This window comes from Sitodiplosis mosellana, unplaced genomic scaffold (assembly GCF_009176505.1).
Source record: "Sitodiplosis mosellana isolate CC-2019 unplaced genomic scaffold, AAFC_SMos_1.0 Smas_scaffold_5901, whole genome shotgun sequence".
Classification (NCBI taxonomy): domain Eukaryota; kingdom Metazoa; phylum Arthropoda; class Insecta; order Diptera; family Cecidomyiidae; genus Sitodiplosis; species Sitodiplosis mosellana.
The window spans coordinates 215401-229291 of record NW_022601143.1 but is presented as its reverse complement, the minus strand read 5'-3'; the positions used below and the strand labels follow the sequence as shown (position 1 = coordinate 229291).

The 13891-nt window shown below is 32.8% G+C and overlaps 1 protein-coding gene across 2 annotated transcripts; it reads right to left on the bottom strand.

The window, feature by feature from the left end:
* Positions 1-346: 346 nt before the first annotated feature.
* On the bottom strand, positions 347-13883 carry LOC129573041 (basic salivary proline-rich protein 2). Of its 2 annotated transcripts, none has more exons than XM_055453210.1 (12): positions 13203-13852; positions 13101-13134; positions 12882-13019; positions 12739-12810; positions 12505-12680; positions 12325-12441; positions 10877-11014; positions 10745-10792; positions 7390-7575; positions 7155-7323; positions 4525-4679; positions 347-1368 (listed from the first exon to the last, which is right to left on the bottom strand). In XM_055453210.1, the coding sequence occupies exons 1-12, from the start codon at positions 13264-13266 to the stop codon at positions 1304-1306; spliced, it is 1362 nt and encodes a 453-aa protein (XP_055309185.1). In that variant the 5' UTR covers positions 13267-13852; the 3' UTR covers positions 347-1303. The 2 variants fall into 2 exon arrangements, with proteins under 2 accessions (XP_055309185.1, XP_055309186.1); XM_055453211.1 differs by having other exon boundaries at positions 530-1368; positions 12882-13001; positions 13203-13883.
* Between the last annotated feature and the right edge of the window lie 8 nt (positions 13884-13891).

Genomic DNA, 13891 nt, shown 5'->3' with positions numbered 1-13891 from the left:
GATTTTGTTTCAGAATTGTCAAAAAACATCTAATAACAAATTTCAAAATAATATATTAAATGTCACTGTATCTGTACTAATAACATTAGATGTGATCTGAAACTTTTGTTTGAAATACTTTGGTTTTAAATTTCTACGGTTTTACCCGTGAGTGTCGAATTCTGTAGTACTGTTTTGCTTCATGCATTATATTTTAAATCAAATAGAAACAAATTTTCAGCAGATATTTAACCACTTGTATTTGATATTGGGTAAAGAAAATTTCCATCATAAATCCATACACAGCTGAAAAATATCAAAAATGTTTTTTTTTTCTAAAGTCTTTTATATTCTTTTGTTCACATTATTTATTTAAATTATATATATAATTAGAAGTTGATACTTTTACTTATATACTAAGAATAGAATTGAGTTCAATTAATGAGCTTCCTCCTAAAATGTGTTTTTAATAATTAATATATCTTATTTTCCTAAAATGATTTCGGTCTTCATTAAATCTTTGAATTGTTTTTGAATCTATTGTTCTAAATTGGGTAAGTAAAACAACAGTTTTGTGTATTCACTTTTTTCTCATAAAGATCGAATCGTAATGTAAGCTCACGGGCACTAATAACTCAAACAGATTAATTGAAATTGTTAGATTACAAAAAAGATGAATACAAATATAAAGGAAAATAAATAGAAACAGGAGAGACAAATAGTAGTGGGCCTTGCATGCAAACGTTCTTTCAAGCTTCAAATAAAATGTAAATAAAAATTCGATCAAATCGATTTTTCTTATTCAAAAGATTCCATTTCAAAAGTTGCATGGGATTTTTTTAGAATAGAAATTCATTTCAATTGTATTATATTTAGAAAAGATAAAATAAAATGATATTTTTATGCGTCTATATTGAACAATTTAAATTTGAAAGAATCATTTCTTATTTCGTCAAATAGGTTCCATAAACAGACCTACATATTTTCTATTTTCTATTGTTTATTGTTTATAAGTAAGACTTATTTAAATATTAAGTATTAAATGAAACGTATGTCAAACCAAATTTATTTGCCATGCCTATCATCGCGTGATTTAATTTTGTTCCAACTGGAACAGATTTCAAGATATTTGTTTATTTTATTTTAGCAGAGCTTATTGCAATATTGTAAGCTAATTTGAAAGGGTTTTACATTAAAAGTGTGAAATAACATTTCCTCTTGGGTAAATGGTTTTAGTTCAATGATAGCGGAGATGAAAGCCTTATACAATTTTTCTTTCACTTTCTTGGGTTTTATGTGTTGTTACACTTCATATTCCAAAATCCTAATAATAACCCGCATGACTTTGGTATGCATCAGATTTCGCATAGCCTTGTGTATAGTTTGAATCTGTAATATGGTTAAATAAAAAATTGAATTGATGTTAAATTATTCACTAAAATATCCACGAATTTTCATAATCAAACAAAACGTTTAAAGTAAACATGTCCAAAGCCATAGACTTCAGATAAGTTATTTCCACTACTTCATTCTTTATTGATGTCGCAAAAACACTAAAAACGTTAGAGAGTAACAAAACTCATTTTAATATTTTCCACTCATAGAATTTATAAATGCATCAGAATTCCGCATAGAATCGAACCCGTATCGTTCCCGAATTTTATGTGGATGTTCTTCTACATTTTGTGCGGTTGTTCTTTGATTCTATTTTGTAATACAAACGGTACTACAATGCACTAATTTGAGTAATAAACGATTTACGCTTGTCTGCCTGATAAGTCTCCATATTGTGTAAACATCTACGTTATACACGACAGAAATACTTAAGTAGGTTCACTGTTCGCATAATATATAACGTTTTCTATGATCCTTATGAATGTTTTATATCACACGATTCCATGTTTAACGCCTTGTATCATGAGTGCATTTCTGGAGCGAGTAGCGAGTTTGATTTTTTCAGAAGTCTTTTGCATTTTTCCGATTTGGGAAAAATTCTTTACGTTACTGTAGCGGCTCAGTGAATGGAAACTTGATTTCCTTGATTTATTACACTAGTGACTAAAACACTTGAAAAAATAGTTATCTGTCTGTTCGATGACACATGAATTATCCAAGCATAGGTAAACAGCATCGACTAGCACTATGTGAATCTAATATGATGAGAGTTTCGGAAAAACAATTAGTTTTAGGGATTGAACTGATTTTCACCTTGTTTTTGAAAGGTGTTGATGTTTTATTTTAATTTTTTCTTGATTTTCCGTCAATATTTCGATTCTTTTTAGGGCCAAATTTAAGCAATCAAGTGATTATATTATAGCCATAATTAACTTGAAAGCAGAGGCTACGGGAGGGAAATGTGTTTTAAGGTCTGGTTTGGCATTTTAGGAGTCAATGATTTGAAATTTGATTAAATTCCCAACAAGTTCTTTGATCTAGACGATCTTTAAGCCAAAAATAAACGATAACTTAGTGAACGACGGCTAGTCGTCAATCGATTTTTCTTCACATTTTTTGTTTCGGTTTCGATTTTCAGTGTGGTAGTATTTCCTATCGTGTACTTTTCGAAATGCATCCGCTCCAACAAGTTGTTTTACCTCGTATCGGGTTTTGTTATTAAAAAAGCATCTCTACAGTTATTTCGGACATGGAAATTCATTTTTTTCGATGAATGTAGATTTTCAAATCAGAACCTAATACTAGTTAAGGATATAATATGTGATTTCCATTGGTAGGATGTTTGATTTGTTGGCTCTTACGGCAATCCCGATTTATTCATAAAAGCACCATATTTGATTTCATTGAGTATATTACTGTCTTTATCATTGTTTATTTCCGAATTCGGTAGTTTTTCGTGTGGTCAAGCTCGTGATTGTATTTATAAAAATATGTTGAGTATCTCAAAATACACTATGAAGAGATTTTTACCAGCATTTATTATTATTTTTAGTTGAGTATATTTTTTCATAGAAAATTTGCTTCGATAGAGCATTTTAGATTGTGAAGAACTGTTTTTGCTTGGTGGAACGTAACTACAATCTTTTTCAGTCAAGTATCTTGAATTATTCGTAAGAAAATGAATATATCTTTTTGGAATACATAGTACATATTCTGGAAATCTATGAGTTTTTAACCTATGTTTTTTTAACGTGAATGAACCGGGTTTCTTTTTTCAGGATTTGTTCAATTGATTTAGGACAAGCAATAAGCAATTAACCCCGGAAGTTTTCCCTCATTGTAGGCACTATTTTGATTTTTGATTTAGCTGAGTTTTTTTCTTTCAGAATGTAGTCCTTCATCATTTTCGTTGCCCCGTATATAAAATGTTTTTTTTTTCATTTGTTCATAGTATTGATTCGAAAAGAAAAGAAAATTTGACTATCCAGTTTAATTTAACGTAACATGTATGTCAATTTAATAACATATTATCACCACCAAGAGCTGACTGAATCAAGTTTTTTGAAATTTGTTTGGAGAAAATCTCTTGAATCTATATTTTGTGTATTATATCTTTTATATTGTGTGTTTTGCATGTTTTTTTTACATTTTTATCATGGGAAAAAGGCGAAATCAGCCAAAAAAACGTAGGAATTATTTAACTTTCTTCGTTTTCTTCGTTTTTTCAAAAGATATTCTTCTTTTTTTCAAATATTGTTCTATTTTTTTCACTTTTAGTCAATATTGTTCTATTTCAATCACTAGCTCCAATATTGAATGTTCTGATCTATGGACCGCTTCCGTACGATATTATTCATTTAGTTGGTTGTTCTAGTTTTTTTCTTCTAAACTTGCAAGGAGGTAACTTACTGTACGCAAGTGGTTTATGTGCTTTTTATTTTCAATGTATTTTCAATGGATTGTATTATTTTGAGAAATGAAGAAAATTTGAAGATAGATATATAACTTCCATTTTACTTTTTATGTGTTCAATGAAGAGAATAACTGGCTTCGAAAAAACATAGTTAAACCCATGTATGTCATGTTATTGCTTTCTTAACGTGCTCTATTTTTTAGAGACTCTCGACGAAATTCCCTCGTCATTAGAGTTCCCGTATATTCATTTCGATTTTTAGATGTCATAGAGTTACTACTAAAGCATTTATTGCCCTCTCAAACGCGAGCGCCAATTGGTCGGTGCAGAAATGTAAACAAACACGTTGACTCTTACACACCAGCCGTCAACCAATATACAGTCCTCTCTCTAATAAATCATAAGTACCAGAAATCTTAATCTTCCATAAAACTGAAGCAATTTTCGAAAAATCAAATCCCTAATTTCATCCAAACTTGCGTACATAAAATCCGAGTTGTCCAGAAAACTTTTTCTGCAAAAACAAACTACTTAAGATTTCTGAGAAAGCACTGTATATGGCTGTATACAGGTACGATGGTAAAAAAAACTGCCCGAGCAGATGGTGCTCGCGTTTGGAAGCAATAAATGCTTTAGTACTAACTGTATGGACGATGTTATAGTAATTTTCGAAAAGTTAATCTGTAATTCAACATTTAGTTATTAATTATTTTGCAATATAACTTTGATAAACTTACCATATCCACTATACGATCGGTTGTCGTATGTACCAGCCTGTGAGTAATCTGACGATGGAGTGTTATAGTCTGTAGATGCTCCATAGTTTGATGTGCTATAGTCTGACTGGCCGTAATTAGTTGGATATCGAGCATCTTGTTGATACGATGCTGTGCTGTTATTCAATCATAATTTTAAATGGTTAAAAATCCGTAATATTAATATTATTTTATTAGAACGCAAAACGAATTTTTTTTCGCAACTGATTCAAGTCATGAAATTTGTATTTCCAAAAATAAAATTGACATTGAAATTACACGCACAAAGCAAGAGTTGTACTTATGAGTTTTTTCTAAAACAAATACGAAAAAAAAACTTTGAGCAAAAACGAAACAAAGTTGCAGTGATGGTTTATCGTTAGCCAGCATTGTCTTAGCCTTGGCTTACACCAACAACTGGTGTAAGCCGATCGTTGGCCAGCTATCTGTGTGAAATGAGTACATTCAAAGTATAATAATTTTTGATTTGAGTATTTTGATATATGAGGCCAATTAGCCAGCTAATGTGTTCTTCACTGCAAAGTTGCTAGCAAAGTTGCTAGCAAAAGAGCAGAAATGTAAAAAAACGACTTTTCCGCTAAATGCTGAGTTGTGTCACTCTTACTTGCAACTTTAATATTTTCTTTTTTGCTCAAATTTTTATCCATCTCATAAGACGTAACTATAGTTGATGAATCAGTTTCTTTAAGTCTATCTTGATTTCACCGCGTTAAGTGAATATACACTTTTGTATGAAGACTTCGAAAAAATTAAAAATCTATATCTCGTTTTTTTTTCTGCAAAAATTTTCCAAGAAAAATTATATTCTCTTCACAGCAGCAAGTTCTATGTAAGCCAAAAACTGACAAAGGTGGTTCAATATCTTTTAGAAGATTGTAGGAGCCGTAAAAGTAACCACTCTGGTCAGTTTTGTAAAGAAGATTTAAACTGAGTGTTCTGTCAAATTTGCGCACCAATACATCCAATTTCAAGTCCATCCATGCTATTCTTCGTTTATATGTATAGAAACTTCTATTAAACGTTCAACATCAATGCTGACTGACATTTGTGTACGCTAATCAAGCGACAAACAAACACGCACAAACACACACCAACAAGCGCATGACGATTGAACATTTTTTCTGTTCTTACTCGTTTGCAGGCGATTGCTACATTCATATTGCAGCGTGTGAATGAAATGCAAACAGTCAACGTGCCGTTCTCTCCACTTATCGTAGCGGCACAAACATCTACTGTATTAACACTCATAATGAAGCAAGCGTTTGTCTGTATGCGAGAACAAAGCTGAAGGGGCGATGAAGGCTCTAACGCACGACAAAGTAACTTTGACAAATGATTTATATATGTAATGGTGCGTTAAAAGTGACAGAACACAAATTAGAAGTCTCAGTTTAAATCTTGTTTGGCAAGTAAGTCGCTTTTGAAATTAAATTGTAAAACCAATATATCAAAATAGAGATAGATGCATAACTTGGAATTGTCGGTTTTTATAAGGAGTGTACTATTCATTTCAACATAAAATTGAAATACTTTTTAAAAAACTTTCAATACAGCAGACAAATTGTAACGAGAGAAGTGTCAAATGGAAGGTGGTTCGATTCCTTACATTTGTTTCCAAAGAAGCAAAGAAAAATATTCAGTGGTTTCGTAGCTATAGCATTTGTCCCATCAGGTTACTTTAAAAACCAGCACGTAGTAAAGAATTAAAGGCTTAATAGAGTCGTATCATGTATACACCTTTTTAATGTCGTTTCTGTAATCCAGACTAATGAATATATCTTTTTTACTTTTGCAAATCTCATTGATCAAACTATGTACCACCAGAAGTACATAAGAAATTTGCGGAACAGCCTTCCCAATATAGGGAACATCAACTGCGCCCATAAATAATTATGACATTTAAGAAACATAGAAATATATCTACTCAAACAAAGCCCAAATTTCTTATTTTCGCCATATGAAATTTTCAAATTATGACAAAATGTGTAGGTAGCTTTTAGGAAGTTTCGGGTGCTATATTCCGAAAAAATGATATTTATCTGTGATTTTTACTCAACTTTAAAATAAGTAGCAACATTGACTGTGATATAGCCATCCTCTGAGTTGATGATTAACTTTGACCTGTTATTACTTTATAATGGAAACGACCTTTTGTATCAATGTAATTGCGAAAATCAGAACACTCTTTTATGTCTTTCTGTCTCTACTAAATTTCAAATTCATATCTATCAACAGGGACTTGTTAGACTAGACGTAAAACTTTTCTTCAATATATCACTTCTCTAATAGATTAAACGCTCCAGTTAGTCTATCTTTTCTCAAACGCGTTGTTAGATTATCTTGAACCGTTGAAAATTCGGCTTCTTACTCAATTCCTTGTATTGGTTAGGTTTTTTGTGTTAAATTTTATAGACCAAACCCTAATTCAAATCAAGAAAGACTACTATAACTAACTAACTATCTATTGTACGAAAATACCCTATATTATACAAACTCGAAAAGATCAGGTTTTTCACGACTATTGGAGTCGTTTTCCTGCAAATCAAAATATTCAGCCAGTTTTTGGCGGTGTGAATAAAAAAATGTCTTACTTGTAATCTTGGGAATATCCTTGGCCTTGATCATATTCAGATGTTTGTGGGTAGCTTTGTTGAGGATATTGTGAATACCCATTTGTGTTGTATCCAGATTGAGATGGAGGCGGTGCATAGTTCTGAGAATAGTCATGGATCTGATTCATTTGATCATATCCGCCATTGCCTAAAGGTGAGAATAAGCACACATAAATAAATATATATACATGAACATGACACTGCTTCAACTCACCTTGTGGTCCATAGTAGTTATTTGGTTGATGTTGCATTGGGGGTACAGAATTTGGGTAATTATTACTGTAATTAGGTTGAGATTGTGGCTGTTGGTTCGGGGGACCTTGTAATTGCGGTGGTGGACCCTGTGGACCTTGTAGGGGATACTTTTGTAAACGGTGAGATGGTGCTTGCTCATAACGGCCTGTCAATATTCAATTCATTAAATGCAAGATTATTTGTGAAGAGTTTGAATTCTGGAACATAAATATGAATTATATTCATCCTCATAAATATGAATTATTTCAGGGATGTTTGTGGGTTAATGCATAGAAAGTTTTATGCATTTACACACAGACAATTAATCCAAAAAGTAATAGACCAAGAGCTGTTGAACAAAGTACTATAAATACAAGCTTCATGTCAGATAATGGAATTGTAGGTGCACATTTAGGCCAATATTCAAAATATCAATTTGTTTTATCTTCATTTGATACACATCACAATATCTGCTCGCCGATAACAAGAAAATCTCACTTCTTTGAATTGAATGAGACTTTGATGTGAAATAAAAAATGTTGTGTACAATGTTTGGAGCAGATTTTTTGTGTTCGAATTAATTTTAGCAGTAAACAAAAAATCTGACATGAAACTTGAGCGAAAAGTGAAGTAATTTTTTTTCTTGTTATCGGCGAGCAGATATTTTGATATGTATCACGATGTATCAAATGAAGATAAAACAACTTGATATTTTGAATATTGGCCTCAATTTATCATCATTTATTTATCATTAAATTCATTTCATCCTTCATTTAAAAAAAAATGTTAAAAAAGTCCTCTTTTTTAGTTTCGAAAAAAATGTCCTCGTTTTCCTCGAGGAAAATTTGTGCACATTACCTATCAATCAAACGTGTTTATACTCAAACATGATTAAACCACTGTTTCTAGAATCGTCTTCACGAAATAACTTCAAATCATCACTCAAAAAACTGCCTTCAGGCTAAAGTCACTAGCTAATACTTTCAACGCGCATTTCTTTCCTAACTAAATGTGATCTACGCTATAAGCATAAAAATGTATATTTATAATTCACACTCACTGAATTTACTTATTTAAGTTTCTAATTCGAAATTAATTAACTTAGCAGAATCAATCAGAATTTACAGTATTTATTACCAATTATGAAAAATTGAATAAAAACAGGCAGTCTTCGGCGGTGTTTTATTATTATTAAATTATAAATTATTTTATATTACAAAATCAGATGAAAAACCTCGGGACGAGGTTAAAATGGAGTGACGCTCCTGTCCGTGGATTTACCACTCAAAAAGACTGATATCATTTTGAGTGACGTTAGCACGCTGTATTATCTCTGGAAACGAAGTTCCAAAGTGTTTTTCGCATTCACTATTGTCAAAATTTATTCACAATAAGTAAAATATCGCGTCACGACTTTTGAATTTTGTTCCAAAGCTTTTAAGCATTTTGCCATGCAAAAGTCGTCACGCGATATTTTTCCTTATTGTGAATAAATTTTTACCGGGATCATAATTCTAAATTTATGGTTACAGGGATCTGTGGGGGGTCGAAAAAACTACGGACAGACGAACAAAGACACATCTGAATCGATAATTTCATAGAAAACAATGGTCAAACTGCCAATGCTCATAATTTTTTTTGAACCAATCGGGGCGCTTAGACGGGCGTTGGAAAGGTAGCGAGGAGGAGATTCACTTTTGCTCATTTTGGTCTGAAATTGGTCTTTTATGTCTGAATCAATTGTCGCCAAATTCTATCCAAATTGCAATCTGAGAAGTACCAAAAATTTTGTGCGGGTTCTAGCTACACGACACAAGTCGAAAATCGAACAAAATTCGACCACCTGGGTGACTCGTAGAGCAAAATATGTCAAAAATGCCGAAAAATTGCCATTTTTTCGGTCATTTTACACTTTAACTGGCCCAGAATGCCTTTTCATTTAAAAAAGTTATAGATATTGACGGCTCAACCAAAACCCTATCATTCGTTATTGCCAAAACTCGATTGGAAAAATTATTTTGGTCGAAATGTTGCGATCTAAAATGGCTTCCGAAACGAATAAAGTGAAAAAATGGATACGTCTTGAGAAAGTGGTTTCATTTCTACGTTTTTCGAGTTTTTGATGCCAAACTTTTTTTTTTTGAGGCCAATTTTCGAAAACCGATCGGCGACTATGAATATCTCAATTTTTTTTGAACAGTCTAATCTATATATATAAAACTGAATGTTCGTCTCTGTGTGTGTATGTCGCGAGTGTTTACCCCTTTTTTCAATTCATGGCTTTATTGTTATGCGCTGTTTGATTTCTCGCGGCCTCAGGAAGGATCTTATAAATGCAGTTTTGATTTTCGAATTAAATTTTTTGAAGCTTAACGAAAATCTTTTTTTCATTGATTTTAATTCTAACTACATTAATGTACAGTGATGAATGTATGAAAGACTTCAATAAGAGACAGTACAATAAGATAATTGAATAAAAGAGTTTCTAAAACGATAGATGGATATTTGTCTGAGAGATGTTAAGTTGTGTTGTGTTCCCAGGCACACTTTTGTTCATTAAAGATAGACGTTATTCAGATTTTTTTATCTGTTCATTTGATACGAATTGTATGCAATGAAATTCATTAAAGCTCCGAATGGCATGGGATTTGAGGCAAATTGAATCACTTGAAACTTATCGTTTTAAAATACAAACTGGATACCCAGAGTGACAGAAACACATAAAGTTAAATTCGCCAAAATCATTTTAAATCAACCGATGAATAGAGAAAAAGACAAAATAAACGTGATTGCCTACGAATTACTTATCCAAGAGATATCAGATTCAAAATTGGAAATTGAATTTTCTAAAAAATATAATCAATATGAGTATAAAATCGATAGTCTTAAAAACCCTGAGAAAAAAACCAGTGCCAGTATTCTACGACACAATTCCGCAAAAATTATTCGGAATGATTCCAAATGATCAATTGAATTTTGAAAAAAGAGGGCACAAAGTTCAATAAAAATGCAAAACTTTAAATAATTTTCCCACAAAATTCTGATCGACTTTTTAATTGACGTTGTACCCGCTGTTTGCAAAATGCGATTGAACGCTTGAAATAATTCCGCACGGTCTTTGTGGAATTTCGTAGAATACGGACACAAAACACTACTGGTGAAAATAATTAAAAGATTGTGTTGCAACTAAATTGAATCTCACAGTCATTAACTTAGTACTTTTCGACATAAGATCTAAAAAGATTTTATTGCATTTATTGATTGATACTGATAAAGCCAACAGATTTTTATTAGTTATTTTAAGAATATAGAAGTTTAATTTTGTTTCTACATACCTCGCTTCGGTCCAGGAGGTCCAATTGGAGGTCCTCTTTTAAGTGGAACTAAAAGTATTGTTAACATTTAGGTAAGTTCAATTGCCTTCCATATTAGTCTAAAAAATTCTATAATGTACGAATAGGTCTTACTTCCAGGTTGCATCATTCCTGATTGATGATTAGTTGACACATGCATTGGACCGTTAGGTCTAGCTAGACCTTGTTGGAATCCTCCACGACCTCGAGACAAACCCCCACGGTAGAACGGTTTGGAGGATGGATTAGAACCTTAAAATAACATTGTACAAGTTATATATATCTTTACTCTTTCCAAAATATATCTATTTCCGAAATTAATAAAGTACTATCGATATTGAAGCAAAATGGAAAAGAAAGTATGTTTCACTGTTAATTTAGAAAAAAAAATATTGAATTTCCATTCATTCAACGTATACGATATAGATTGTTTGAGTTTTTTCCCACAGAGAACTGCTTATATACAAGGTGTGTTTCAAAAGTTCCCGGACTTTTGGTCCAGGGCATTTTCTGGTGGCGCCACCTACATATAATTACCGGCGTTGGAAAGGTACATCCTTACTGACATCCCATCCAAATTTCATGACATTTGGACCAGGGGGAGCGTAGTTATGGCCCCCAAAGTGACCCTATGTTTGTGCCATCGGTCGACACAAGAATTTTGAATAAAACAATGTGATACCGACGCAGTTTTACTGGTTAATGCACTTGGGAGGACAGATTACAGTCACAAGGTTCCAGAACAAAAGAAAAACGCAAAGGAACAATTGAATTTTCACTCAAATTTGGTCAAAATTGCCAATTGATGAGGTGTCCAAGATCATGAAATTGAATCAGCTCTCGAAAATCTGGGAAAAACGTGGAAATTATCGCAAATATTCTTCTGATTTGCTATTACCAGTACTTGTGGATACATTTCCAAGACTTAAGGAAAAAATGTTGACAACATTCTGTTGACAGTATGGTTTGTTTCTTTGATTTTTTTGTAAAACCCGTGATTTTCGGACTTTCTCTCTTGCTGTCAATATTGACAGTTATTTATTAACGCTGAAAAGAATTTGCATACTTTAGAGTACGTCTGTTCATGTTCTGTAACTGTTAAAACACAACTTTTTATCAACACATTCAATTTTTCGACCGATGGCACAAACATAGGGTCACTTCAGGGGTCATAACTCCGCTCCCCCTGGTCCAAATGTCATGAAATTTGGATGGGATGTCAGTAAGGATGTACCTTTCCAACGCCGGTAATTATATGTAGGTGGCGCCACCAGAAAATGCCCTGGACCAAAAGTCCGGGAACTTTTGAAACACACCTTGTATATTTTGTTGAGAATGTGAATGAAATAATTCAGGACTGTATGGCTGAATGAAAATGTGAATAGAAAATACTTAAATGCAAGGAAATATGGGAACTTTTTCTTTGCGTGATATTTTTTTCTGTACAGTTTACATTATTACTCTGTACAACAGAGTATTTCATAATGGAATTTTCGATTTTGTAACTACACCACACAACGGGCACAAAAAGTATGGTTTCTTTCATCAATATGAGGATTTACCTTGTTGTATATCATTTCCGGTGACATTTATATTCGGATTGTAATTGCCAGCATTGCTATTTCCACGACGCTGTGTCATTCCACCACCTCTTCCACCACGAATCGAACTTCCGATTCCTGTAAAAGATACCAGGTGTTTCATTAATATATGCATATTTCAAACTTTCTGTTTGTAATCACCTTTAGATGGTGGAGGTACACCCGATTGATTGATGGAAACTGAATTTCCTGGATCATTCGCGGGTGAATGCGAACTATTCTGAGCCGGTTTTGAGGATGGTTGCGTTCCAGACATAGTGTTGGAAGATGACTCTGACTTTTGCGATGCATCATTTGCGGCTGGCCCAATGTTTGTACTGAAATCATAATTCAATCAATTAAAATAGTATTATTGTCTCATTTGCATATATTTACCTCTGATTTTGATAGTTATTATAGTTCATTGGTCTTCCTCCTCGTCCTGGATTTCCTCTAGATGGTCCACCCCTACAATGAAAATGATAAAACAATTGATATGAACAATCCATTCATTGAATATGAAAAACGTAAATTTTTACCTAAAACCCATTCCTCGGTTCATGATACCCCGTAAGAGCCCACGCCTTAAAGCCGGAGGACCACTAAATCCTCTTGGCATTGAACCCATTGGTCCACCTCCTCTCCCTAGTCCACGACCTCTGAAATAGTTATAAAAACTTGAGATATTACGTTCCGAGTAAAATTAAATTATTCATTTCCACTCTTTTCACTCCATAACCAATTCTTTCATAACTAACCTGCCTCGTCCATCAAAACCACCACGCGGCATTCCTAAATAAATACAATTTGGTTAAAATTGATGCTTTTGCACTATTTTTTGTCTTTCTCATGGAACTTACCGCCCCGGCCGCGAAAACCACCACCTCTTATTGGCGGACCTGAGTTTGATGAACCATTTTCCATATTAGCGTTTATTTTTATTTTCACTGGGTATCAAAGGAAAATCACTGGAACTTTTTTTTTTCTTTCACAAAATAAACGGCACACAATTGATTAAAACTTATTTATTTATGAACAAATTAATTTCTTTAGATTTAACTTTGATTCCAATATGTCAAAACTGTAAAAACACACTTTTTAAAGCACAAAGAAGTACATAAGCGCGTTTTACTATTCTCACTGAAAAAGTCAATATAATGGCGGCGATATGAAGTCGTGCCAATTTCAACATAAAAAACTGTGTTTATGCATTGTATACACTCTGACACTCTGACTTTTCTCTCGTTCCAGTTTGTTTTCAAAATTCACATGCGTATAACATTTCAAATGGTTGTAATGCCGGCGATAGTAATGGCAGAACTGTCAAATATTTATACAAATGAAAAAAATATATCCGTGAGATTACACTATGTATGCCAGAAATTCTATGGGTCGTTATTTTGAATAAATATGATTAAAAATGAAAATTTAATTTATAAATGGATATAGTGCCAATTAATTGCTGATCAAAAATAATTGCGTCTTTGCGTCTGTCTGTTGGTAGAACGCTAACACACTCATGCATATACATACACATACACATACACAT

What these genes read in the sequence shown, in the direction of transcription:
- LOC129573041 (XM_055453210.1), bottom strand. Translation starts at nt 13,266, where the DNA reads ATGGAAAATGGTTCATCAAACTCAGGTCCGCCAATAAGAGGTGGTGGT. An exon ending in GGTTTTGATGGACGAGGCAG is followed by an intron (nt 13,020 to 13,100) that starts GTTAGTTATGAA and finishes TAATATCTCAAG; the next exon opens with TTTTTATAACTATTTCAGAG. An exon ending in AACCGAGGAATGGGTTTTAG is followed by an intron (nt 12,811 to 12,881) that starts GTAAAAATTTAC and finishes TTTTCATTGTAG; the next exon opens with GGGTGGACCATCTAGAGGAA.